The sequence below is a fragment of the Vigna umbellata genome, chromosome 5 (genome assembly GCF_029865625.1).
Source record: "Vigna umbellata cultivar VRB3 chromosome 5, Vumbellata_1.0, whole genome shotgun sequence".
In the NCBI taxonomy this organism is placed as follows: domain Eukaryota; kingdom Viridiplantae; phylum Streptophyta; class Magnoliopsida; order Fabales; family Fabaceae; genus Vigna; species Vigna umbellata.
In genome coordinates, this window is record NC_142169.1 from 70,155,480 (window position 1) to 70,182,134 (window position 26,655).

The 26,655-nt window shown below is 31.7% G+C and overlaps 4 protein-coding genes and 1 pseudogene across 5 annotated transcripts; 2 read left to right on the forward strand and 3 right to left on the reverse strand.

Annotated features, from left to right (window-relative positions):
* LOC124846908 (beta-xylosidase/alpha-L-arabinofuranosidase 1) lies at positions 1-4,124 on the forward strand. The gene is made up of 7 exons (XM_047324280.2): positions 1-753; positions 1,519-1,806; positions 1,905-2,074; positions 2,172-2,269; positions 2,373-2,723; positions 2,873-3,283; positions 3,376-4,124. The coding sequence occupies exons 1-7, from the start codon at positions 316-318 to the stop codon at positions 3,945-3,947; spliced, it is 2,328 nt and encodes a 775-aa protein (XP_047180236.1). The 5' UTR covers positions 1-315; the 3' UTR covers positions 3,948-4,124.
* A 1,760-nt stretch (positions 4,125-5,884) lies between these two features.
* On the reverse strand, positions 5,885-7,627 carry LOC124846918 (soyasaponin III rhamnosyltransferase-like). Its single transcript, XM_047324292.2, has one exon. It carries the CDS (start codon positions 7,523-7,525, stop codon positions 6,089-6,091), a length of 1,437 nt encoding a protein of 478 aa, XP_047180248.1. The 5' UTR covers positions 7,526-7,627; the 3' UTR covers positions 5,885-6,088.
* Positions 7,628-12,420: 4,793 nt separating this feature from the next.
* LOC124846926 (soyasaponin III rhamnosyltransferase pseudogene) lies at positions 12,421-14,421 on the reverse strand (annotated as a pseudogene). The gene is made up of 2 exons (XR_015786603.1): positions 14,053-14,421; positions 12,421-13,976 (listed from the first exon to the last, which is right to left on the reverse strand). The product of XR_015786603.1 is annotated as a soyasaponin III rhamnosyltransferase pseudogene (transcript).
* Positions 14,422-14,558: 137 nt separating this feature from the next.
* On the reverse strand, positions 14,559-16,346 carry LOC124846934 (7-deoxyloganetin glucosyltransferase-like). Its single transcript, XM_047324311.2, has 2 exons — positions 15,776-16,346; positions 14,559-15,692 (listed from the first exon to the last, which is right to left on the reverse strand). Exons 1-2 carry the CDS (start codon positions 16,284-16,286, stop codon positions 14,743-14,745), a joined length of 1,461 nt encoding a protein of 486 aa, XP_047180267.1. The 5' UTR covers positions 16,287-16,346; the 3' UTR covers positions 14,559-14,742.
* Positions 16,347-25,158: 8,812 nt separating this feature from the next.
* Positions 25,159-26,347, forward strand: LOC124846957 (cationic peroxidase 2-like). The gene is made up of 3 exons (XM_047324332.1): positions 25,159-25,560; positions 25,654-25,816; positions 25,886-26,347. Exons 1-3 carry the CDS (start codon positions 25,159-25,161, stop codon positions 26,290-26,292), a joined length of 972 nt encoding a protein of 323 aa, XP_047180288.1. The 3' UTR covers positions 26,293-26,347.
* Positions 26,348-26,655: the final 308 nt, after the last annotated feature.

Consider the following 26,655-nt stretch of genomic DNA (forward strand, 5'->3'; position numbering starts at 1 on the left):
ACCCAAGTTGTGCTTCCAAACAAATCTCAATAACTCAGTGAGGTTATTGACAATTTTGTATATACATTTTTCTTTTCCTTGTTTCCTAGATTCTCTGCCAAAACAAACAACATCTGCTTCCTCCAGAGGGAGGCTTCCACCATCCCTTCCCTCCCTCTGCATCCACCTTCACGGGTTGCTAAAAAACAATGTGTCTTCATTCTTCACTCTCAAAAGTTATACATCACCATACACCATAGATACCTCTTATTCCTAAACAGCAAACTCTCATTCACACCCTTTAGCGTTTTTATTTTGAGTTTCCGAGGTCGCAACATGGCCTGCACCGAAAACAGACAGCCGAAGGTTTCTGTTTTCCTCTGTTTCTCATTTGTGTACGTGGTCGCGGTTTTGTTTAGTTGTGAACGGGTTTCGGGGCAAACGTCTGCTGTTTTTGCCTGCGATGTTGCCAAGAACCCGGCTTTGGCGGGTTACGGATTCTGTGACAAGTCACTCTCGGTGGAGGACAGGGTCGCGGACTTGGTGAAGAGGTTGACATTGCGAGATAAAATCGGAAACTTGGTGAATTCTGCTGTTAACGTGAGTAGGCTTGGGATTCCCAAGTACGAATGGTGGTCTGAGGCGCTTCATGGAGTGTCCAACATTGGACCTGGGACTCGCTTTTCCAGTGTCGTGCCCGGTGCCACCAGTTTTCCCATGCCCATTCTCACTGCAGCTTCTTTCAACTCTTCTCTGTTTGAAGCCATCGGACGAGTGAGTGCGATTTGAACTCTTTCTCTCTGTCATGCTTTGTGGTCAGTTTTTTCCTTTGTTGGGTGGATCACAATTCACAAAGGTCCCTCAAAAAATGGGAAAGGGTGGTTTCTTTCCTTTTTTACTGAATGAGGACATCAAAAGTCTTTAACTTTAATCTCCAAGTTGGTTGTTATCACAGAATTTGAGGGAGTTTGGTGAGGTTTTGAATGTCATTGTATGGGTTCAGAGTCTTTAAAATTGTGGCATTGTGGGGACTTCTCTATTGCTTTCATAATGCTGTACACTGTACATAAGTGATTCAGCTGTTCTTCAATTTTTTGTTTTTTGTTAATATGCAGTTATTTAGAGTTGTTTGTAGCAGAAAGGTTGAAGCTATCCTTAATTGATCAGGAGAACTAGATGGATGGGTAGTGGTGGTTACATTGTTTTTTTTTCAGTCACGACTTTTAGGTATTAACATCTGATTAACCGATACAATAATGAATGAAGCAGAAATTTATGGTGAAACTGTATATATTTATGTGTCCCCTTTTTCTAGCTCGCGTGTTGAAAATCTAATGTGAATGACAGAGAGGGTTTGATGTTGATTGTTTGCCAAGGATATAGTTTAAACATTGATCACTCCCTCTATTTTCAATTGTGATAGCCCATTTAAATGGGAAAGGATTAAATTGCTTTAAATAATCAAAATGTATCATAAGCTATATTTGGATGCAAGGTTATTTGTTCAGTGATGTTTAGGATTAACTGTTCTCATTCCAGGTAGTTTCAACTGAAGCCAGAGCAATGTACAATGTGGGGCTAGCCGGTTTGACTTATTGGTCGCCAAACATAAACATATTCAGAGATCCGAGATGGGGAAGAGGACAGGAGACACCGGGGGAAGACCCTTTGCTAAGTAGTAAATATGCATCAGGATACGTGAAAGGTCTTCAACAAACCGATGATGGAGACTCCAACAAGCTCAAGGTTGCTGCTTGTTGTAAACACTATACAGCCTATGATTTGGATAACTGGAAAGGTGTTCAGCGTTACACCTTCAATGCTGTGGTAATCTACTGCATACATTGATTCAAAACTCAACGTTCATGTGATTTAAATCCAGAACAATCATTTGGTCACCCCTTCTAATATGTTGAATTTGTTAGGTGACACAACAAGATTTGGATGACACTTTCCAACCACCGTTTAAGAGCTGTGTGATAGACGGGAATGTTGCCAGTGTCATGTGTTCCTACAACCAGGTTAATGGAAAACCAACCTGCGCAGACCCTGACCTTCTCAAGGGGATTATCCGGGGCAAATGGAAATTAAACGGGTATCTTTAATTCCTTAATCTTGTAATTTACGTAAGGTAAATTGATTATGTTTGTTAATGTGGTTTTTAATGTGATATGAGTATGTGGTATGTTCAGATATATAGTATCGGACTGTGATTCCGTAGAAGTTCTTTTCAAAGATCAGCACTACACCAAAACTCCTGAAGAAGCTGCAGCCCAAACTATTCTTGCAGGTCAGAAAACATGAAAAGACTCTGGAGCATCAATAAATCGTGATAGCCATTTGCACAAATTATGCAAGATACCTGTTTGCTTATGTTAATTTTGATTTCACAGGGTTGGATTTGAACTGTGGAGATTATCTTGGCAAATATACAGAAGGTGCAGTGAACCAAGGGCTTGTGGATGAAGCGGCCATTAACAATGCTGTCTCCAACAACTTCGCCACATTGATGCGTCTTGGTTTCTTTGATGGTGATCCAAGCAAGCAACCTTATGGAAACCTTGGTCCGAAGGATGTATGCACTTCAGAGAACCGGGAGCTGGCACGTGAAGCTGCAAGGCAAGGAATTGTGTTGCTTAAAAATAGTGCAGGTTCTTTGCCTCTCAGTGCCAAAGCCATTAAATCATTGGGAGTGATAGGGCCTAATGCTAATGCTACTAGAGTCATGATTGGAAACTATGAAGGTAAACAAAATTCAATCTCTTATGATACCCTCATGGATATAAAGTTGGTAACTGCCAAATTTGGCAAACCTATTGACTGAGAGTTGAACATTTTTTTATCTTTACCTCGTGCTTAACATGGGATTTGATGAGTTACTGAAATTTTGCAGGCATTCCTTGTAGCTATATATCACCCTTGCAAGCCCTGACAGCGTTAGTTCCTACGAGCTATGCTCCTGGATGTGCAAACGTGCAATGTGCGAATGCGGAGTTGGATGATGCCACACAAATAGCAGCATCTGCAGATGCAACTGTGATCATAGTGGGTGCAAGTCTGGCTATAGAGGCCGAGAGTCTTGACAGAATCAACATTCTTCTTCCGGGACAGCAACAACTTCTAGTGAGTCAAGTTGCAAATGCATCCAAGGGACCTGTGATTCTTGTCATCATGTCTGGTGGGGGAATGGATGTGTCTTTTGCTAAATCTAATGATAAAATCACAAGCATCCTATGGGTTGGCTACCCTGGCGAAGCTGGTGGAGCTGCCATAGCAGACGTGATTTTTGGGTTTTATAATCCAAGTAAGTCGTTATTCAAAGTTCTCTCTTGAATAAAAAAAATTCAATCCTGTGATGTTGCAACTTTGACCCCGGAGTATGATTTCCTGATGCAGGTGGAAGGCTTCCCATGACATGGTATCCTCAATCATATGTAAACAAGGTACCAATGACAAACATGAACATGAGGGCAGATCCTGCAACAGGTTACCCTGGTAGAACATATAGATTTTACAAAGGGGAAACTGTTTTCTCCTTTGGAGATGGAATAAGTTTCTCAAATATTGATCACAAAATAGTTAAGGCACCACAGTTGGTGTCTGTTCCTCTAGCAGAGAATCATGAATGTCGTTCATCAGAATGCATGTCACTTGATGTTGCTGATGAACATTGCCAAAACTTGGCCTTTGATATCCACCTTGGGGTGAAGAACATGGGGCAAAGAAGCAGTAACCATGTAGTTTTATTGTTCTTTACTCCTCCTGATGTGCATAATGCTCCTCAGAAACACTTGTTGGGTTTTGAGAAAGTACACTTACCAGGAAAATCAGAAGCACAGGTTAGGTTCAAGGTAGATGTTTGCAAGGATTTGAGTGTGGTTGATGAGCTTGGCAACAGGAAAGTTCCACTGGGACAACATCTGCTTCATGTGGGAAACTTGAAGCATCCATTTATTGTGAGGGTTTGAAACAAGTCTTCAAATCCTCTCCACTGTTTTTTTTTAACCTTTTCCTCGTTGGTTTCCTTGAAAAGATTTCTTCGAGGGGATCAGAAATAAGTCATACGTAACTGTAACAAAATTCTCAGATTTGTATTGTCATATTCAAATCACAAATTGAAAAAAACCAAAATCAAGTTTTCATTAGAGTCCTCGTTATATGATTTAATCATGCAAAACTTAGTTTTGTCTTATAATTAGTTCTTTTACCCATACAGATCACGTATTATATACATGTTTTTAATTGTAAATTATCAAATACATTTGTAAAGCCGATTATCATTTTTATACTCTCATTAACTCATTCTCGTAAAAGTTATTATTCAACGCAGCTTGGATCCTCACCGAAAAAGTCTTGGACTAAGAGGAGGCCCAAGTTGACAATTTCGTAAAGACCGATGAGAGTTCCTCTCTCCAGCATCCTAACTACTTTCTACAACTTTTCAGATTTTTTTATTCCAAAAATATCCTAGATTAAACTTTTTTAACTTTTATCCTTTAACTTTATTTATCTTTTTTAAAACTTTAATTTTGCAGCCTCTACTCCCTCCACCTCCTCACTTTTCTCTTTCTCTAATTACACATAAACCTTACCCCTCACTTTTTCTCTTCCTTTCTTCTTTGCACACAGAGAGCCCCCACCCCCTCCCTCTTTTTCTTCGTTTATTTTTCTCTTGCACATTTTTGTGGTTAAAACTTTCTTTTTTTTGTTCTTTTTGTATATGTGCTCTGTAAACGGATGTATGTGGTGTACTGTGTAAGAGGAAGAAGAGAAATGTGAAGGTTTGAACGAATGTAGGAAATCCGTTCAACCTTCAACAGATCTTGAGATCCATTCACGGATATCGGTTGAAGACTGAACTGATTTCAGGCCTTCGCGTTTCAACTCTTTTATTAATTTTTTTTTGTTTTTAGTTTTATTAATTTTTTTTGTAGATTTTAATTTCTGAACATCATAAATGTTTATTTATATAGATTTTACATAATTTAATAATTTTTGTAATATTTTTTATGTATAAAAAATTGTTAAAAAATAAAAGAAATCGTTGAAAGAGAAAAGTGAAGGAATGGGGGTTGGAGAATTAGAGTTTTAAAAAAGTGAGAGGGTGGGAGATGTGTTGTTTAATGAATCTTGATTTACATCCATCCTCGTTAGAAAAAACTTTTAAGTGCAAGACAAAATAAGAATGAAGAGGTGCAGGAGTGTGATGGTGGAGGGAGTAACCCTCAACTCCGATAGTTAAAGTTTTCGTGGGCATACCACATTCGCTTAATTATTAATAAGTCAAGATTAGACAAAGATGACTCTAATGGGAAAATTACATTAATCAAGGACCTATTTAATCATGGGGCCAACGCATACTTGGACTTGTTCAAGGCCCATCATTAGCAAGGAAGTTCGCTCAAGAATAGTATAAACATAGCATAATTACATAGGTGAGTTTGGTTTCAATTCATTCATGAGCCGAAGTGGAAGGGAAATGTTCTTGTTTTACATTCAATGCAACCACTTTTAAGGGTAAAATATAGTAATTTAAAAAAGTAAAGTTTAGTATTCTGTGCAGTAAGATATTTGGCAATCTTCACTAAATATCTAAGAACTATTTTTGTAAGAAACACATTAAACTCATAGGAATAACCAATATCTTAAACTTGTGAAGAGAAATGGGGGTTGAAGGAGAAAACAAACGTATGCTAAATAAATTAGATTGTTCATTAAAGAATAATTATATCTGATAATGTGTATCCATAATACACCCCTGCATTACGCAAAATGCAGGTCACCCTGAATTTAGTTTTTATTCCTGTGATCTTTATTAGAACTGTCTCTTTAAAATGAGTCACTTGACTATTATAATTATTATTTAGAAGGCGAACACTATACATTAGCTAGGTCTTGAAAAAAGTTAAAAGGAAATTATAGGCATTCGCAGCATTATTAATTTCACATTGGAATAAGCATACACAGATAAATAAACCTGACACTACAACAAAAATTAGGGCTACTAACCACTTCTGAAAAGCCTTGTTCAAGTGGTATTCCTTTATTACAAGAGGAAGAAGCACATAAAAGAAGAGAAAATTGAGAAAATAGAAGGCATAAACGCTGCTTAACTGGTGGAAGGAATCCTATACTTGTAAAGTGCAGCAATGAGACCTTCGATGTATTGATTGTGAAGTTCTGCAGAACTGAAAACCTTCCCCATCTCCTTTGCATTCTTCCTTAAACTACCTCCCTCTTCATCCACGATTGCAAACCTCAATGTCTTGGCCACAGAGTCCCCAGTAAAGGACCCATCTTTCTCGCTCCTTGGCACCTCAATGGCCACCTTCTTTTCCTCCAGCACCCTTGAAAACAGGGCTTGGTCAAGCAAATAAGGTAAGGTCACAAGCACATGCCCAAAATGAAGTTTTTCAATCACAGAACCAGAACCACAGTGACTCATGCATCCCCCAATTGCCCCATGAGCCAAGATCTTAAGCTGGGGTGCCCAACCCTTCCAAACAATCCCACGATCCTTCGTTCTCTCCTCAAACCCTTCTGGCAACTCGAGCACCCCCTCTTTCAGGTTCTTCAGAGCCCAAAAGAAAGGCAACCCGGAAAGCTCAATGCCATTGGCCAACTCAGTGAGGTCTTCCTGACTCAGCTTCAACTCGCTCCCAAATCCAATGTACACCACTGAAGAGGACTCTTTTCCGTCCAACCAGTCCTTGATTGTGACCCAGTCAGGGTTTTTATCTTCCTCTTCAACATCTCTTATCTGCATGGATGGTGGAAGCAACCCCACTGGAACCACAGGGACCTTGTAGTTATCAGCAAGATAATCTAACCACTCTCCCTCAAGCTCTCTGGAGGTTCTGAGAAGAAACAAGTCACAGCTGGAATATGCTTTGTTGAGATCAAAGTTAGCCTTTTCCCCTGTCTCCTCGTCTTTGTTACGTTTCAATGCTCTGAGGAACTCATAAGGCCTGAGACGAAGTGTTGTGGGGAAAGGAAGCCAAGTGGGAGGGCCACATATGGTTTCAATGGAGAAATCCTTCATTTTGCCCTTTGGTGGATCAAAGAAGACTTTGTTGTAAGCTGGGGTTATGTTGTAATGCGCACAGGAAATGTTGAGGCTTTTAGCTATTGGGATTACCCAGGCAGCTGCAAAGTCGTAGAATAGCCAATCAGGCTTGGAAGTTTTGAGCACCTCGGCAACTTGGAGACCCTCATAAGCCTTCTTGAGGAAACAGTTCTTTCCTGGGGGAAGTTCCATGGTGCTCTCTGCACCTTCTGGAAGATGCTCTACTTGTGGCAATGGTAGTCTCACCAATGTAATGAATGGTTGTAAGTTTTTGGGAGCTTTGGGCATGCGATCAATGTTTTTGGGACTGTTTATGAAGGTTACATGATGACCCTTCTGAGCAAGAATCTTGGCCACCTCAAAGTAAGGATATATATGACCCATGGCCAGCCACGGGAGCATGGCTATGTGAAGAGGCTTCTCGATTTTGCCATTGCCATTGCCATTTGCTTGAGCTGAAACTGTACCAGCAGAATCCATCAACAAGTAAAGCGTGTACCGATATCTTTGTTAAAGTACTCAGTAGCCAGGGAGAGGATGATATCTTTGTTTTACACAGAGAAACCAACAAATTATATTAAGTCTTCAGTTTGTTTTCATCTGAGATCATAGAAAAGTAAACATGTCCCGGACCACGTGCCTGTAATATAATATTATTATGGGTTCACATCCTCTGCGGTTCAACTTTTAAGCTGCACCGATCATAACTCTTAAAACACCAAATTTTATCTAGGATAATAATAATAATTTTCATAACATTTTTTTACTAACATTTTAACATCACTGTATTATTTTATAATTAATTTAAAATTACTTCATAATTAATAATAATAATTAAAAATACTAATATAGACTATGAATTAATAACATAACACATAAATAATGTTAAAATATTATAAAAAATATTATAAAAAGTATAATTATATTTTATTTATAATAAAGGAATGAGTAATTTTGATTCAATCCATCAAAGTGCACCACGTTAGCTGTAAAACTGCAGAACAGACCATCCATGTCCATAGGCTATTTGTAAAACCAAAGAAAATCATGCCACGAGGTCCTCGGGGCTGTTATTTTATTTCCATTAATCAAATACAAGGGACATATCTGTCTATTTTCTTCTTATATTAACAACATAATTTTATTATGATAATTACTACAACATAAATATTATTAAGTATAAAATTATTTTTATAGAAAGTAATTACAACGTTTACAGTTTTGTCATAGGTGATTTTTTATATTAAAAAATAGTTAAAAATAAAATAAAAAATTGCATATACTACAAAAGTAATTGAAAAAAAATGATTTATTAATATTATAGATTTTATTGTATATCAGAGAAATAAAAACAGAAAAAAAAAAACAAGTACAAATAAAATTAAATGTTTGGAATGTTGTACACAATGTTATATAACATGAGAATTTTATGGTAAGAACCAACTGTTAGATATTATGACTATGACATTTATTATAACTTCTTTTCCATTGAAAAAAAAAACTTTCTTTAAAGTTAAACAATATATATAACAAAGTCATCAATCACATGTACCAGATAACTTAAATACATTGAATAATATGGAAAGGACGCAAATTTGTAATGAGATAGCCGACAATCCATAGCTATAAATCACGTGTCAAATTATTTAAATACCATTACAAAAGACAGCTGTGGAACGAGGACAATCCATAGCTATAAATCACGTGTCAAATTATTTAAATACCATTACAAAAGACAGCTGTGGAACGAGGTCCTCGCGTCTTTTATTTTATTTAACCAGTGCAAGTTTATTGAAATAAAAAATTATAGAATATTTATATGAATATATTTTAGGATTAAATATATTTTTTAAAATTTGTAGTGAAAATTAGAATTAGTATTTTTTAAATTTTGATTCAAATTAATTCTTTAATTTTAAAAGATTTAATTTTTCACTAAAAATTAATCCTATATTTTACTATACATAGAAATTAATAAAATTTATGTGACAAATATTAGAATAATGATAATAATAATTAAAATAATAACAATGATAAGTTTGTTTGTAACAATATAAATATAAATGTTTTAACTCACAATATTTAGAAGACAATTAATAAAATTTATGTGACAATTATTAGAATAATGATAATAATAATTAAAATAATAAATAATAACAATGATAAGTTTGTTTGTAACAATATAAATTGTTTCTAAATATTGTTTTCTATAATGATTTAGCGTAAAATAATATGTTGAGTTTATAATAAGAAAGATAAAGATAAATGTTTTAACTCACAATATTTAGAAGACAGATAACTTTGACTCACAAATCGAAAGAGAAAATTTATAAAGTTTTGAATTACAAATTGGATAAAAAAGAATTTAAAATTTTCAAATACACTTTTCTAATTAAATAAAAATAACAAAATTCATTGATAAATAGTTGATATCAAAGTTTTTGAATAAATGTTGAGGTTAAATTGCAAGTGTGCGTATGATATTCTATGTCAAAGTAAGTGTTTAATCATCTACCTCCGTAATAAATAAATGTAAATTATCTACTCCTTATTTTAAGTCTGTATTTATAATTTTTGGAATTGATTTTTGACTAATAAAGGTTTAATCTCGACATAATTGCTCGTAATCCTGTTTTATTATAAGTTAATGATTATTTGTGTTATTCTTATATTGAAGTAATCCTTGGGTTGATTAGAGTAGAGTTGTAGAATTCACAAAATGGATAGTACAATCATACAATACAACACATTCTCTGTTATTTAAATAATTTATTGATCACTTATATGACATCTTATTTTATCACAATATTCAAAATCATCCTGAAATTATCTCCACATAGCAATATTACCATTTAATAATTTATCACTATTAAATTTTAGTTTTCATTATATATTTAAGTTTAATAAAATCTCTCAAAACATAATTTATTCATAATTAATGTTTCATTCCTTATAATAATTTTATAGTTATCAATATTGGAAGTACGCAAAACTAAAATTACAATAATTCATATATTAAACAAAAATTTTCTACATTATAAAATTGAAAAGAAACCTATAATTTTTTGTTTGAAAAAAATATATACATTTTATTTTAATTTTTTTAATAAAAAATTGCAAATTTTATTTTACTTAAAAATAATTTTTTTATATATTCAAAGTTGTTAATAAACATTATAAATGAAATGTTGATGTTAATATTTATAGTTAAAAATTAATTTTAATAGTGATAAAAAATAATTTATTTTTATTATATTTAAACATAATATTTTATAATTAATGTTTCCAATTTATTTTTTAAATATTTTTTCATAAACTATTTCTTAACATTTATATTTAAAATTATAAAATAAAAGATAGAATAAAATTTGTTTGCTAAATATTGAATTCAAATTTGTAATAAAAAAATTCACTCACATATTTAGAGTATTATAGATTAACAAGTAGATCATGCCAAATATAACACAACCACAGAGTTCATAGAATAACAAAAAATTAATATAATAATTATCATAATTTCATAAATTATGATGTATGGAAGATGGAATACATTAACATGGGTGCAAATAGCAAAGCTTTCTTACTGATGATCACTCTTTGCACATATTTTTACAAAACTGGTAGTAAGAGTTTTCTTTTTAGATATTTTTTAATGGAAATGGATAAAAATTCACCCAATTGACGCTAGAAAAAAAAATCATAATCAATGTCAGTTATATACTTTTCCAATTAGCATTTGAAAAAAAAAATCAAATAGAATATTAATAAAGAATAATATTGATGTCAACTATGTATATATGAATAAAAAAAATAACCAAACCAAAATAGTTCATATTTGCAAATAGTATATTTTGATATAACTTTTATTTAAAAAAAAAAAAAACTGACTAAATTTCCCTCAATTTCCCTTTCAAATTTTCTTCCTCCTATACTTACTTTGCAAGCTATAACCTAGTTAAAAGAAAGTAGAACCTTAATGTTAAATTCTTGCTTTGGGTAAGTAGAACGTTAATGTTAATTTGGGTTATATTTTAATTTATTAATGTTTTTTTCATATTCATTTTATCATTCACAAACTTCTATAAATTTTTATTTTTAAGTATTTTTATTTTCTCCCTTCTATCTTATGAAAAAAAGAAAACTCACTTTCCTCATCTATTTCCTCGAATCAATCTATTTGTTCAAATTCACATTCAGAGTCCAACAAAACCTATAAAATCACAAATTGCACTTCCATTTTCAGAGGCTATACAGCGTAGCTATTAATCTAGTGGACTATATTCTTAATATTGAAATAATTTTAACAATTAAATTCAACAATAATTTGAATAATGCACTAAATCATTCTTTTTATTATAAAATAGTAATTCAAATTTTAAATTAGTGCTCAAGTTTTTTTAGGTTTAACAAGTTTTTAATTTAATCTAATTTAATATTTTGGGAAACCCTCTCTCTGCCTTCCACCAGACTTACCTTTCTCTGTGGCGCGAGAAATTAACGTAGTGTATGTTTGTTCGGTTGCAAGAAAAAATAAAATGAGTAAGAGTGATACGACGTACTTTTATATTTATTTCACATAAAATATAATAATAAAATGATTATAAAAATGTAAATTTTTGTATTTTTTTTAAATAAGAGAATAAAAAATAAAGAAAGATAATATCAAATGAATATAAAAGATTTAAGTGTCTCAAAAAATTATTATTTAAAATAAAATTTAGATAATGAAAATAAAGAAACATGAAATAAATACACAGAGAAAAAGAATTGAAGTTTACTTGTTTAATATAGTATAAATAGATAAATAAAATAAAATAATTTAATCAATTTAATAATAAATAAATAGTATAACAAGTCTCTATGTTTAAAAAACTTTACTTTTTATATTCTCTTATAACTAGCCAAACCAACTACAACTGTTAATGGCAAAATATGGTAGTTTTTGTCGTGAAATTAATCATTGATTTAACGGGGAATGAATAGAATGACATATTTCTACGTTTATTTGATACAGGATAGAATCATTATTAAAAAGTGAATTTTTATATGTTTTTAATAGAGAAGTAATAAAAAGATAAAAAGAGTAATGTCAAATTAATATAAAAAAATTATGTATATTAAAATATTTTTTTATATTTTAATAGATTGGGCAGGTCACAAAACTATGTGTGTGAAACTATATTTTTTTTTTTTATTTTAAAAGATTGGGCAGGTCACAAACAAGTCAGTGGCTTAACTGAAGAGAAATAATTATTTCACACACATAAAATTTTGACGTTAAATTTTTTATTTTCCTTAAAAAAATAAAAAAGTTAACTTTTTTTATAATCATTTTTATTTTCGTGTTAAATAAATGTAAAAGGATCATCCTACGGTTATTCTTACTTACTCTTAATTGAATGAGTTTATTTGAAAGCAAGAAAATGGTGAAGTTTAGGTAAGGAGAAAGAGCTGTAATAGCTAAAATGATCAAATACATATCCATTTACTTGCTCTGTATACCTGAATTTTGAAGGGAAACAATGAAATCTTGAATGTATTGGTTATGGAGGTCTTTGTTGCTAAATTTCTTGCCGATCTCTTTAGCGTTTTTCCTGTAAGCACTTCCCTCATGATCCACCATTGCCAATTTCAATGCCTTCGCCACGGAGGTCCTTGTGAACGATCCATCTTGCGGGTTTCTTGGAATCTCGATTCCCACTTTCTTCTCTTCCATCACTCTTGAATACAGTGCTTGGTCTAGTAAGAAGGGCAACATCACAAGGACGTGTCCAAAGTACAGATTTTCGATCATTGAACCAGAACCACAGTGAGTCAAGCAACCTCCAACCGAGCTATGAGCCAAGATCTTAGGCTGGGGTGCCCATGTTTTCCACACAACCCCACGATCTTTGATCCGATCCTCAAACCCATCTGGCAGCAGCTCGACTGACCCCTTCCTCAGAACCCAGAAGAAAGACAAACCAGAAAGCTCAATGCCAAGACCCAATTCAGTGAGGTTTTCTTGGCTCAGTTTCACCTCACTCCCAAATGCAATGTAAACCACTGATGACCCTTCCTGGGTATCTAACCACGCCTTGATTTTAAGCCAATCGGGGCTATTGTCTCCCTCTTCAGAATCCATTACTTGCATCGGTGGAAGCAACCCCACAGGAACCACAGGCTTGTGGTAAAACTCGGCCAGATAATCCAACCACTCTTGCTCAAGATCTCTTGAGCTTCTGATGACAAACATGTCACAACCAGAATTTGCTTCATTCAGATCAAAAACAGGGGAGGCACCGGTCTCGTTAACTTTGACATCTTCTAACAACTTCCTCACCTCGTATGGTCTTAGGCCGATGTTTGTGGGGAAAGGAACCCACTTGGGAGGGCCGTAGTAGTCTTCAGGGTTTGGTCTGTCGGCAGCAGCTTCACCAAGTTGTTGTTTTGGTGTGTCAAAGAAGCATATGCTCCAGGCAGGGCAGGGACTGAAATAGGCACAGGGAATGTGGAGGCTTTTGGCCAGTTGGGGTATCCAGCTGGCTGCAAAATCATAGAAAACCCAATCAGGATTTGAAGTTTTGAGTAGTTGAGCCATAGGTTGTTGGAGAGCATCGTAGGCTAATTTGAGGTAATAGAGTTTGTCGGAGGGAATGTCCATTGTAGAGTCTGCATCTTGTGGGAGATGGTTTTGGTCGGTGTGGGGAGACAAGGGCAATTTGGTTAGCTTAACAAATGGTGTTAAGGTTTGAGAGAGTTTAGGTAAGCGATCTATGATCTTAGGGGTGGATACCAGAGTGGTATAGTGACCCTTTTGTGCAAGGATCTTGGAAACCTCGAAGCAGGGGTACACGTGACCCATGGCTAGCCATGGGAACATCACAACATGAAGAGGCTTACCATAATCTGAAACTGTTTGATCCATCTCTGTACGAGGAAGATATGGTATCTGCGTTGTGTTTTATATAATCAGAAATGAATGTAAGAGGAAATGAATAGACCGTACAGCCACGAGAAGCACGAACCTTTTATTTTATTCCCTTCGTATCGCGCATGGTCTTGTTCTCCATAGTACAAAAATGGAGAGATTCATTCTTCCCACAAAAAATGCATGGTCTTGTAATACAGCGCATTTGATTTTCGGATCCAAATGACTTTTTCTTTGAGTTGTATAAAATTCCCAGACAAAAAGAAAAGACTAACAAATGAAGACAAAATGTTATTTTTTATGTTAAATATTTTATACTAATGTATAATATATGTTTATATAATGATTTTGCATATAATCAAAAGATGACAAAAGTATAGCAGAAAAGCAAAGAAATAAAAAAAAAACATGGACCTCATCTTTTTATTCTTTTAAAATATGCAAAGAAAATAGAATAAATAGGGCCAAGCTGCCTCTTCCACGCGATTCATATTGCAATTAAACCACTGCAAAGATTGCTTCTTTTTTCTCTAAGAAAGAGGTTATGAAGGAAGGTATCAAGACCATTGTAAATTTTTGGAGATAGTCCAAACAAGAATAGTCTGCCCATCGAAAAAGTAGAGCATTCAAACAGTGAATAGCATCCGTCAGAAAGACATAATATTGAATCCCACATTAACACAACTGGGAAACAACTTATTCAAATCATCTCTGGGAGAAAGCATTACAAACAATATCTCTGATAAAAATAACAACTTAGTAACTTGTAAACTAAGTATATCTCAACTTAGTTTCTTGCAGCCAAACTCTTGAAAAGCAAGAGTTCATCAACCAGTTTTTCCAAATTCAAAAAGGATGAACCACCGGTGCTGGTAGCTTCTTGTGCCTTTTTCTTCCACTCAATTGCATTTTTCTTGAACTCCTTACCCTTCTCACCCTCCAATAACTCGTTTACAGCCTTTTCCACTTCATCCCTGTTAACATTATCACTATCGATCTCCATACCGAAAGCCCACTCACGACAAATGTACCTGCAAATAAGAATTTGATCATTGAAAAAGGGGCAACAGATCAAAGGTACCCCACTTGTTAAGCTTTCAAGAGTGGAACTCCAACCACAGTGAGTAAGAAACCCTGCAACTGCTGGGTGCTTCAAAACTTGTTCCTGTGGGCACCAACCCACCAGTAGACCTCTATCTTTGGTTTCTCGAACAATTTCAGGTGGCAAGATTGGGGCCTCACCCTTAACTAAATCAGACCTAATCACCCACAAAAACTTTTTCTTGCTATTTGATAGCCCCCAGGCCAACTCAACAAGCTGTTGGTGCGTCATGACTGTCACACTACCAAAGTTCACATAGAGAACGGAATTGGGTTGCTGTGAATCCAACCATTTGAGACACTCGGAATCTTCCTTCCACAAATTACATTTAATTGAATCAAATTTGCTCTCTGAAGTCTGATCAAGGAGCAAGTCCAGAGGGCCTATGGTGTATAGTTTAGGAAACATCGTGGAGAGTGCTTCCAGCACATCATGCTCCAAGGCATCAAAAGTCGGAAGAATAACTGCCGAAGCTCTTGAAGTCGCTTCGGTCTGTTCTACCACAAAATCCAAAAGTATATCATTTGGATCTGTGGTGCGATAGATGTCAGGAAGATACCTCAGAGTGATATCCTTCATGCCAGGTATCCAGTCTATGACAGTGTCTAGATGCCCATTAGTCAAATAGCTTGCATCTGAAAAACAAGACCATAACGAAAAATAATATATACGTATTTCAATGCTAATTGATTCGAATAAAATGTTGTATGGTTCCCACCTTTAAGTGGTGTGAGGCCTCTTTCCATGAGATTCTTGCATTGTTTGTAGCTCATGACACCAGAAGCACTGTGAGTCCAAAAGAATATGTTGGGTAACCCAAATTGCTGAGAAGCTTTGAGAGTGAAGGACATGACGCCATCTGATAAAAGGAAAGTTACTGGAGGAGTATGATGAGAGTGATTAAGTTTTGAGATAAGGTTGCATAAGGGCAGCAAAGAATTCTTTCTGGTGGAGTCACACAAAGCTGGAATGCTTTGAGTTGCATCCATGTCGGTGGGAGGGAGACCGTCTGGAATGGCCTCGAAGTGGAAATCTGAGAGGCCATTGAGGGCATCAGGGCCTCTAGATTTTAGGAGGCGTCGGTGATTGAATTCAGAGTTCACAAAGGTTATGTAGAAGCCTCTGCTGTGGAGGAGCTTTGCTAGTTTCAGAAATGGATTTATGTGACCTTGTGATGGAAATGGGATCAGAAGAGCGTGTGGCTTCTTGCTTCCTCCTTCTGAATCCATCTTTGAGATTATTCAGTTTTTTTTAGAGGGTAATTGTAGATGACAATGAAACATCAAATGAATAACGACTGACTCTGTCTCTGTTCTTTGGATATGGTTGGATTTTTTTTTAACAATTAACCGCATTTGTGATAATTGTTTCAAATAGGACAATGATAAGTTAAAAATTTTCTTTAACAATAATAATTTTCTTTAACAATTTTTTACAACAGAATATGTGTAACAGTGTCATTATTTTGGTATGTATAATTACAAATTATTACATAGACGTTAAAAAGTGGTCAAAATTGTTAAAAAAACCTTTTCCTTTCAAATATACATACCACACATATTTTATTATTAAAAATAATTGTTAGCATATTTCATTGTTCTTTTATTATATTCTTTTATCATAAGTCCTTCAATTTCGGATGTCGCAAAATTACTGAAATTGTAACCAGAGGAGTCACAACACACCAAAGTTGATAAGAGTACATATCCCAAGACGAATAACCTTATAGTCGAAGAAAATATAATAAAAGGGTTAATTCAATTGAAAAATATACTTTTACCTACAAATTTTTTTATATTTATTGAATATTATTTTTCTTTATTTTTTTTTCTTTTTTTAAAAGACTATAAAAAATTAATTTTTTAAAACTATTTTATCTTTACTTGTGAAATAAATGTCAATTCAATTAAAATTGTAAAAAATGTTGTCAAAGTATCATGATCCTTTGCGAATGGATAATAATACTTTGAGAACAATTTTTTGACAATATTTTAATATTATTTACGTGTCATTCTGTGGTTGGTCTATATTGATGTTTATGATTATTATTATTGATTGTGGAATAATTTTAGACCAATTACACATATAAATGATGTTAAAATATTGTCAAACTATCGTTATCCTATGTGAATTTGATTTGTTATGCATTAAAAAGTAACGATATTTATTCAATTGGTAATTGATGTAATATGTGGAATAAATATCATAACACTCTTTTATATTTATTTGATATAAAATATAAAAATAAAATGGTTATAAAATATAATTTTTTTATTTTAAAAGATAATAATATTACTAAATAAATATAAAAAATTTAAGTATATTCAATAATATCTTTTATTAAAATAATAGTATCATGATAAGTTTTACATTTATTTGATATTGAAGAATAAAATGATGATGATAAAGTTTTATATTTTTTCAAAAATAAAAAATAGAAGATAGGAAAGTTAGCTGTCTCAAATAATATTTTTTATTTATTAAAACCACGTGTTTAAGTTACTATGTATAAAAACATGAAAATAAGCACACTTTTGTCTTTAAATAAGGGGACTTATCGAAAAAAACCGACAACTTTGCAAAGAAAACATCAAAAGTTTAACCTTTAAAATAATTGAAGAATCTTGTTATGTAGTATTATATTTATTACATAAAATATCTTAGATATTTTAAACGGTTAAGATATTTATAAGTAACTAATCACATTTTTAGGTAAGGGGGTTATTTTTATTTTGCTTATAAATACAATGACAGGGCAAAAGTTCAGGTACGTTCTCTCTATGTTCTAGAGACCCTAAATAATATTTCAGAGTAGTAGTCGGAGTATCTTTGCAGGTACCTTCCCCTCCTTTGAAGAGTATGAACAACAACAATTGGAGAAGAGCAATCGTCCCAGACAATCAAAAGCAACAAAGATACATTGGAAAACATCTACACCGAAACAAATCTTAATTATGCTGTTCTATTGTACCATACCACTGCTCTCGTCGCTTCTCGATCAAAAAGCTGCCAGTTGCTCCTTCCATAATCCAGATATTTATTTTACAGCAAAGATTAGTTCGAAAACTTGAAATATGAGGTTTATAAGATTTTTTCTATGCAGTGTTTAATTTTATAACCACGTGAGACTTAAACATATTTTTCCTTTTCAGTGTGGGTGATAATTTATTGATGTTTTATATTTTTCCAGACATTATTTTCTACGCTATGAAAATTTTATCGAAAAAATTTAGTTTTGAAAATTTTACTCCAAAAGTTTTGAAAAATTTTCAAAATATATAATTTAAAAAGTTACTTTTACATGAAGTATAATATCGTTTTGAAATTTTGGAGGTGCGCGTAGAAATTGTAGGCGTGCAGAAAGTACAAGCCGACATGAAAATAAGAGCCTTTACACTATTCAATGGCTTGATAGGCTTATGCAGCCTTGTATGAAAAAATTGGCAAGTTTTATTTATATATTTATATACATACATATATATATATATACATACATATATATATATATATATATATATATATATGGATTCGTTAACGTGTGTATGCCTGTCTTTTTCTATTTTACCTATGTGTACAGTAGACAAAAATACTCTTATATATCATGGATTCTAACTTTTAAGGTTAAAGGTATTTTAATAATTTTCATTCTCAAAACTAAAAAAAAAAACCTCAAACCCTTACTCAATCCCCTCATTCCTCTCAACCCTTTCTCTTTCATCTCTCTCACTCCAACATTTTCTCTGTCATCCTATGATAATCCAACTGAAATAAATCAGAAACATTGACGGTTAAACAATCTTATGAAAAATGATTCTATAATGAGTTTTCATTTTATAACTTTTGTCTTATCTAATTTTATCCAATTTTCACAAACATAAACGAATTTGTAATTGACCTGGAAAACATAAAAAATACTTAGTTGTTAAACAATTTCTTATAAAAAATATTTTATAATGAGTTTTCATTTTATTTTATAATTTGTGTCTTATCTAATTTTCACAAACATAATGACATGAAAGGAATTGGTAATTGACCTGGAAAAAAATCAGAAACACTCATGGTTAAACAATTTCTTACAAAAAATGATTTTATAATGAGTTTTCATTTTATAATTTTTGTCGTATATAATTTTATCTAATTTTCACATATGATGAAATTATAGAGGTTAGGGAAGATGGTGAGATTGAAAAGATCCTGAATGAACATTTGGCTAAAGGTGAATATGTTAATGACTCAACCCTTTACAAAGTCAAAATTGTTTAACTACAGTTGTTTACGATTTTTTCAATTGGGACTACAGGGATGATAGAAAAAAGATTGAAGTGAGAGAGATGAAAGAGAAACGGTTGAGAGGAATGATATAGATGAATAAGGGTTTGGGTTTTTCTTTTTTTAGTTTTGAGAATAAAAATTATTAAAATAGCTTGTCCCATTAATTATATTATATATGTATATAGAATAAAAACAATTTTTTATTTTGTATTGAGGATGTGAGTAATAATATTCCTGTTGATATTTTTCATTTAGATATTTTTTGAAAAATCTATTTATCTTGACTATAAATTTAATAGTCTATATTTCTCAAGAGTCTAGACTTTGTATGACATTTTCAAAAATAAAACTGTAATAACATTTCAGTTTTAAAATAAATAATACAATTTATCCCTTAAATGATCGATTGAGAATAAACCTAATTAGAATATTAAACAATAGTACAAACAAAAATCATAGCATACACATGGAAAATTAAGGGGTGTTATTCCCTCCACTACCACAACTTGATTCCTCCACCACTTCATTCTTCTTTTATCCTTTTTTTTTATTTTTTTCATTCCTATTTTACTCTTATTAAAATTTTAGGGTTAATATTATTTAAAATCTTAGGTGGACATTCATTCTCTTTATCATTCTTCCCTCTTTCTCTTTATTATTTTTTTCAGGTTGTCTCTTACGTTCCACTACCCTTTGGTTGTCTCTCATGTTCCATTTCTTCTTCTCTTTTATAGAATTGTGACGTGAGAGTGTGGTGGACTTTGTGTTTAGTAAGATTAAAAGTGGGGAAAGCAATTCATCTTCAGCCGTGAGTGTGGTGGTGCTTCAAAGTGCTGGTTCAGAGGCGTGAGAGGTTCAGAGGCGTGAAGGTGCGTAATAAAACCCTAAAATATAAACCGTATAATCTTTAAACGGATGTGAGCATCCGTCAACGGATGTCAACATCCGTTTAAGGGAAAACGGATGTCGACATCCGTTTCAGATCCAAACGGATACTCGACATCCGTTTTTGGCCTGGTTATCTTCTTCCTTTCTCCCAACACACACACACAACAAAAAACGCAGAGCAAAACACAACACAGAACACAACACAGAGATATATGCATTGCATTTAAAAAAAAATTAAAAACATCATCACTAACCTTGTGGGAGAACGCACCGCCACACCTCACCGTCCCACCACCGTCGCACTGTCGCTCCGCACTGCCGCACTGTTGCACTGTCGTGCCGCGCACCGCCCCCACTGCTGAAGGAGGAAGAAAACGGATATGGAGGAAAAATGGAAGATGAAAAACGAATATGATGAAGTTTGGGTGAGAATCTGAGAATGTTGGGAGGTGGGTGAGAAGAGGTAGAAAGATAAATTTTAGAGTTAAAGTAAATAATTAGGATTAAAAAATAAAAATGTTATTTTTGTAATTATAAAAGAATAGTTTTGTAATTCAAAAAATATGTAACAGAATTAAGTAGGTGAAGGAAAAAAATGGGGTGACGGAAGAAGTAACACCCAAGATTAAGTACCAGCTAGCATTGACAATAAGAAGTTATCCAGGAACCAAAAATCTGACTATGAATAACTTTGAAGTAAAGGTTATTAATTTGAATTTCATCCAGAAAAAAAAAGTCAATAACAAGATATTTTGTGCAGACATGGAATCATAAATTGCGAAAATAAATGTATGTTAAAGTTTCTATATATATAGAATTTCTTATTAAAAAAATAACCACGGTAATCATTTTTCTTTTTTACCAAAAGTAATATGATTTATAAAATTAAAAATAATAAACACATGATAACCAACAAATTTCATTATCTAATATTTATATTAATTATATAAAAAAGTTATCATATTTTTAAATATATTATCTTTATTTTATATTTATCTTTTATCATTAGTTTGATTGTTATTATTTTTTATTTGGATTTTGGATTTTACTCATCTTTCTTTCATTGTAAGTAGAAGAATCTATGTGTATATTAAATACAAAGAGATTAATCTCATATATAACTTTTTACTATATTCTACAATTTTATTGTCATACTCACTAGACAGTGAATATACTTGTATCTTTATCTCTATATTCTTAATATCAATTAATTAATTTTAATAAAAATTCAAGAAATGTAATATTATCAAATATTAAATGTAAAAAATATTTTAATTTTCATTTTCAATATCAAATATTTAAAAATAAATTATAATAATATATATTTCAAATTAAAATAGGAAAGAACATTTGATAATAACAAATTTATTAAATTTATAATGTTAATGAAACATGAGAAAATTAAAAAATACTTTTAAAGTTTTTAAAAAATAAACATATTTAATTTCAAAAATGTTAAAAAAAATTCTTGTTTTTTTCTAAATTCTAATTAAATCTCTATTTAATTTCAAAAATATTTAATTTGTTTTTCTTCTTTTTCCTAAATTTTAATTAAATCTCTTTTCTTTATATTATGATAAAAATCATAATAGACCAACTCAAACAACAATTAATAATAATTAAAATTTAACATAATTTTTTTACTTTTTAACTTTTAGTGATAAATAAGATTGATGACAATAACATTCAAATTATTATATCACGATATAAATGAATTGGTTTTGTATTATTGTAGTGATAAGATTACATATGACTTAAAAAATATATAAAATTATCAAATTAGTATTAAATGATAAAAAATATGAAAGAAAAATAAGTTAAAATAATTAAATGTGTCTCAAAAATAATTTAACACACGTAAATGTTATATATATAAGTTAATAAATTATGAGAACTTTAAATAAGAATAAGAACATGAATTCAGATAATACCAAAAAAAAAAACAGTTTTATTTATCATTCCTACTCGAATAAATTTCTTATGTTTTTTTGTTTGTTTTTCTTATATTTTATTTTAGGATTAAATATTTTTTTCATCAAAAATTGTGTTTATATATTACTTTCCGTATGTAAGTTTTTTTTTCTTCTACAACTATATTTCATTCAACTTGTCAATTAAAAAAAAAAAGTACACCAATAGTTAAACGCTGGTTTAGCGAGTGCAGAAGAATCATAAGTCCCTCTTGTTTTCCCCATTGGGTACAATGCCGTATCAAATAGCTAATTAATCAATAATGGAAAATTTTGGATTTCCCAAAGGTTAGGCAGGAAAAGAAAAAGAGAGAGGGAAAACACATAAAAGAAAAAAAAATGAAAAAAAAGAAGAAAAAAAAATGATTTAGTTGAAATATAAATAAAAAATAAGTGAAATGTTTTTTTTTTATATTTTTAGTTTTAGGTAAATAAATTTTATTTGTTATTCATATTTCTTTGTTAGTAGCATTTTTTTTATTATTATTACTCTGAAAGTAAAACACAAGAAAGACACAGGCCAGCATAATTAACAGTTCTTAATAATCGATTACGGGTTAAAAAGTAAATTATTGGCAAAATATAATCAATTTGTTTAAGTATGCTTAAAAAATATATTTGTGATAGAAGCTGGTAATCTTTGGGATTTTATCTTTAATTAGTTTGTTATTATTTGTATTTTGGGCTTAATCCATATTTCTTCTATTTTATAAATGAAGGAATTCATGTGTATATTCAATACAAGGGAGATTAATCTCATACATAGTTTTCATTATATTCAACATGGTATCATAATTAGGTTGGAGTATTTTCTAACGAGATCTATGTGGTTTCACCCGTTGTCGAACTACTATCGAATCACCCATTAATTCCACTCTCATGCTCGAGATCTATACATCAACGTGAATGAGTGTATTGGAAGTCCCACATCTATGTCGTTTTACAAATCATTAGCAATTTGGTGTCTCTCGACTGCAGAAACATATATTTTCACTAAGACTTGATGAATTATATTAGTAACAAGCTTGATACATATGTATGTACGGGAAAGTATTAAATATATTATCTTTATTTTATATTTATCTTTTATCTTTAGTTAATTTGTTATTATTTATATTTTAGGTTTAGCCCATATTTCTTCTATTATAAATGGAGGACTATATGTGTATATTCATTAATCTCATACATAGTTCTTATTATATTAAACAATTAATTAGTTTAAACTTTAGTTTTTGAAAAGCTGGAACACAATCAATAAAAATATAAAGTAAAATGTAAAAAAAATGAGAACTAAAGATATTCCACCAAAATATGTAAAAAATAATATATATATATATATATATATATATATATATATATATATATATATATATATATATATATATATAAAGAGTTGTTAAATTTAATACAAATATATAAATCGAAGATAATTTATTATAAGAAAAAAAAGTCTATCGACACCAAAAGTCTGCGAACATATACAGTTTCCAACGAGAAGAATAACTACGAGGCCCTAAGTTCTAGTGGTAGTGGGTTGCGCATGGAAAAAATGAAAAAACTTTTAGAATTTTATGTTTAGAGATGAAAAAAGAAAATATTTGTTTTAATATGAAATTGGGTATGAGCTATTAGGTAAAAAACTTATCACACAATAATAAACATTTTAAATTATCAATATATTTTATAATAAATTTTAAAATTTATATTGATAAAAAAATGTGTTACTAAATAGAATATATATTAGCAACGAATTTATCAACAATTTTTTACAAAATAATTCACATTTACTAAATTTACTAAATATTTATTTTTTTGTTGATAAAATTTTATCAATAATTTGATTTTTTTTATAGTGATTAACCGTTGACAACGAGTTAATTCAAATGGTTAAACTTAGAAAACAAGTGCCCCCTACTTGTATTTCTTAATTTCACAATCAAACAGTTTATAATAGATTGAAATGTCTTAAAGTAATATTTTTTTTTTCGGAAAAAGTAATAAAATAAGAAGTGCTCTATTTATAAATTAATATTTTCAAATATTAAAATAAAAGAGTGGTTGAGATCTCATGTGTGTCTTCTTTAAGTTAGAGAGGATTTACAGGTCATATTTAGAAATTTTGACTTTCTATAAATTAATAAGCTGACTTTGGAGTTTCACATATTTCTTAATAGATCTTGGAGTACTATTTTCATAAGAAGAATATAAAAAAACTGAAATTATTTTTTCTATAAATTAAAATGAATTGATCTATACATAAACTATTCGTAATGAGTTTTTATATGAGCAACTTGGTGCTAATATAAAAATGTCAATTTCACTTAACTTTACGTGTCAACCTTTTTTATCTATAAATTCTAATAAAGTTATCAGGCCCTTGCAGTAGATTTTAGTTTTCCATTAAAATAAATAAAAATATTCTTACAATTTGATAATTAATCCAATGAAAACGTTGAATTAATAAGTTAATGGTCGATTTATTAAATTAATGATTTACCCACTTGGCTCAATCTGGTTAAAAAGCAAATGATATTTTATGTTTTATAATTGAATCATGTTAACATTTCTTTTTAACAACTTTTTGATAATAGACTATATATCATTATTTTAGTGGTATAAGAATGAATCACAAACTTCCACATAAGTGATTGTAAAAAAATTGTTAAAAATACAATTTTTTTTATAATTTGATAAAGAAAAATGTTCTTTTAATAACTTTTTTACATTTATGTGATAGCTTATGATTAGTCCGTTTTAAATATTCAAACCAACGAAACAATGACACCTTCCATTATCAAAAATTGTTAAAAAAAAGTTGTTAAGGAATGCTCAGTTGATAAATTCAACTAAGTATCAACTTGTATATCCCTACTTAATTATCTTAAAAATATGAGCAAACCATTCTTATAAATATCTCCTCCTCATGACAATGTATTCCACACACTTTGGAAGTCTTAATTTCCTCACAAACATGGAGGGACGTAGTTTAAACTGTCTAATGTTTGTTTTGCTTGGTTTGACTATTGTGAACACAGGAGAAGTTAGTGGGCAAGGGACGCGTGTGGGGTTCTATTCCCGCACGTGTCCACGAGCTGAGTCCATTGTTAAGTCCACTGTTCGAGATCATCTTAAGTCCGATCCTAGTTTGGCAGCAGGGTTGCTTCGGTTGCACTTCCATGATTGCTTCGTGCAAGGTTGTGATGCTTCCGTTCTCATCGAGGGTCCTCAAACCGAGAGAACAGCATTGCCAAACCTTAGTTTAAAAGGATTCGAGGTTATTAATGATGCTAAGACACAGCTCGAGGCTGTCTGCCCCGGCGTTGTGTCATGCGCCGACATTCTTGCTCTTGCAACTCGTGATGCTGTCGACCTTGTAATTAACTCAAAATCATTAATGATGTTCGTGACCTTGTTATTACATTAATTGTTTATGATGTGATGATTTGGTGTATATTTTGCATGGCAGAGTGATGGACCGAGTTGGAAAGTGCCTACTGGACGTAGAGATGGACGCATATCACAGGCTTCAGAAGCGAATAACTTGCCTTCTCCTTTCGATTCTGTTGCTATTCTGACGCAGAAGTTTGCAGCAAAGGGTCTCAACACTCAAGACCTCGTAGTCACTTCTGGTACTTGTAAATGCAAATACAATCTTATAGACAAATGATAGAGTTAATGATGAGTATTTTGGTATGCAGGTGGACATACAATTGGTACAACAGCTTGCCTATTCTTCAGGCACAGACTGTACAACTTCACCGGAAATGGTGGTCCTGACCCTTCCATTGACCCTACATTTCTTCCCACACTACGAGCACAGTGCCCTCAAAGTACAGGTGCTCAAAACCGTGTTGCACTGGATACTGGCAGTGAATTCGAATTTGATAGATCTTACTTTAAAAATTTGAAGAATGGACGTGGAATTTTGGAGTCTGATCAATTGCTTTGGACTGATGCTTCCACGAAGACGTTTGTGGAAGAGTACTCCGACTCAGCGCTGCGTTTCAAATCGGACTTTGCAAAGTCTATGGTGAAGATGGGCAACATTGAGCTGAAGACGGGTTCTGATAGTGAAATTCGAACCATATGTTCTGCCATTAACTAGCTACTTATGACTATCCTCTCTTCTCGTAGATTTATAGGCAAAGAAACCTATTTAGTTTTTATTTGGATGCCTAATCAATTAATTAATGAAATAAAAGTCATTTGGCTGGAGTAACAACATTCCAGTAACACATTTGTACCAATATATAGCTGATAAATTTAAGTGTTTAATTTTTTTTACCAAGTAAAGATTAAAATAAAAAATTTACACGTGTATAATATTTATATGCAAAACAAGAGAAGTCCGTGTAAGAAAGAACAATTATTTTTGAAAGAAGTAATTCGTTGTCTCTATTTTATATCATTCAAAAAAAATTATATATATGTACATTTGTATCAATTAATTTAAAAAAAAAAAATCATT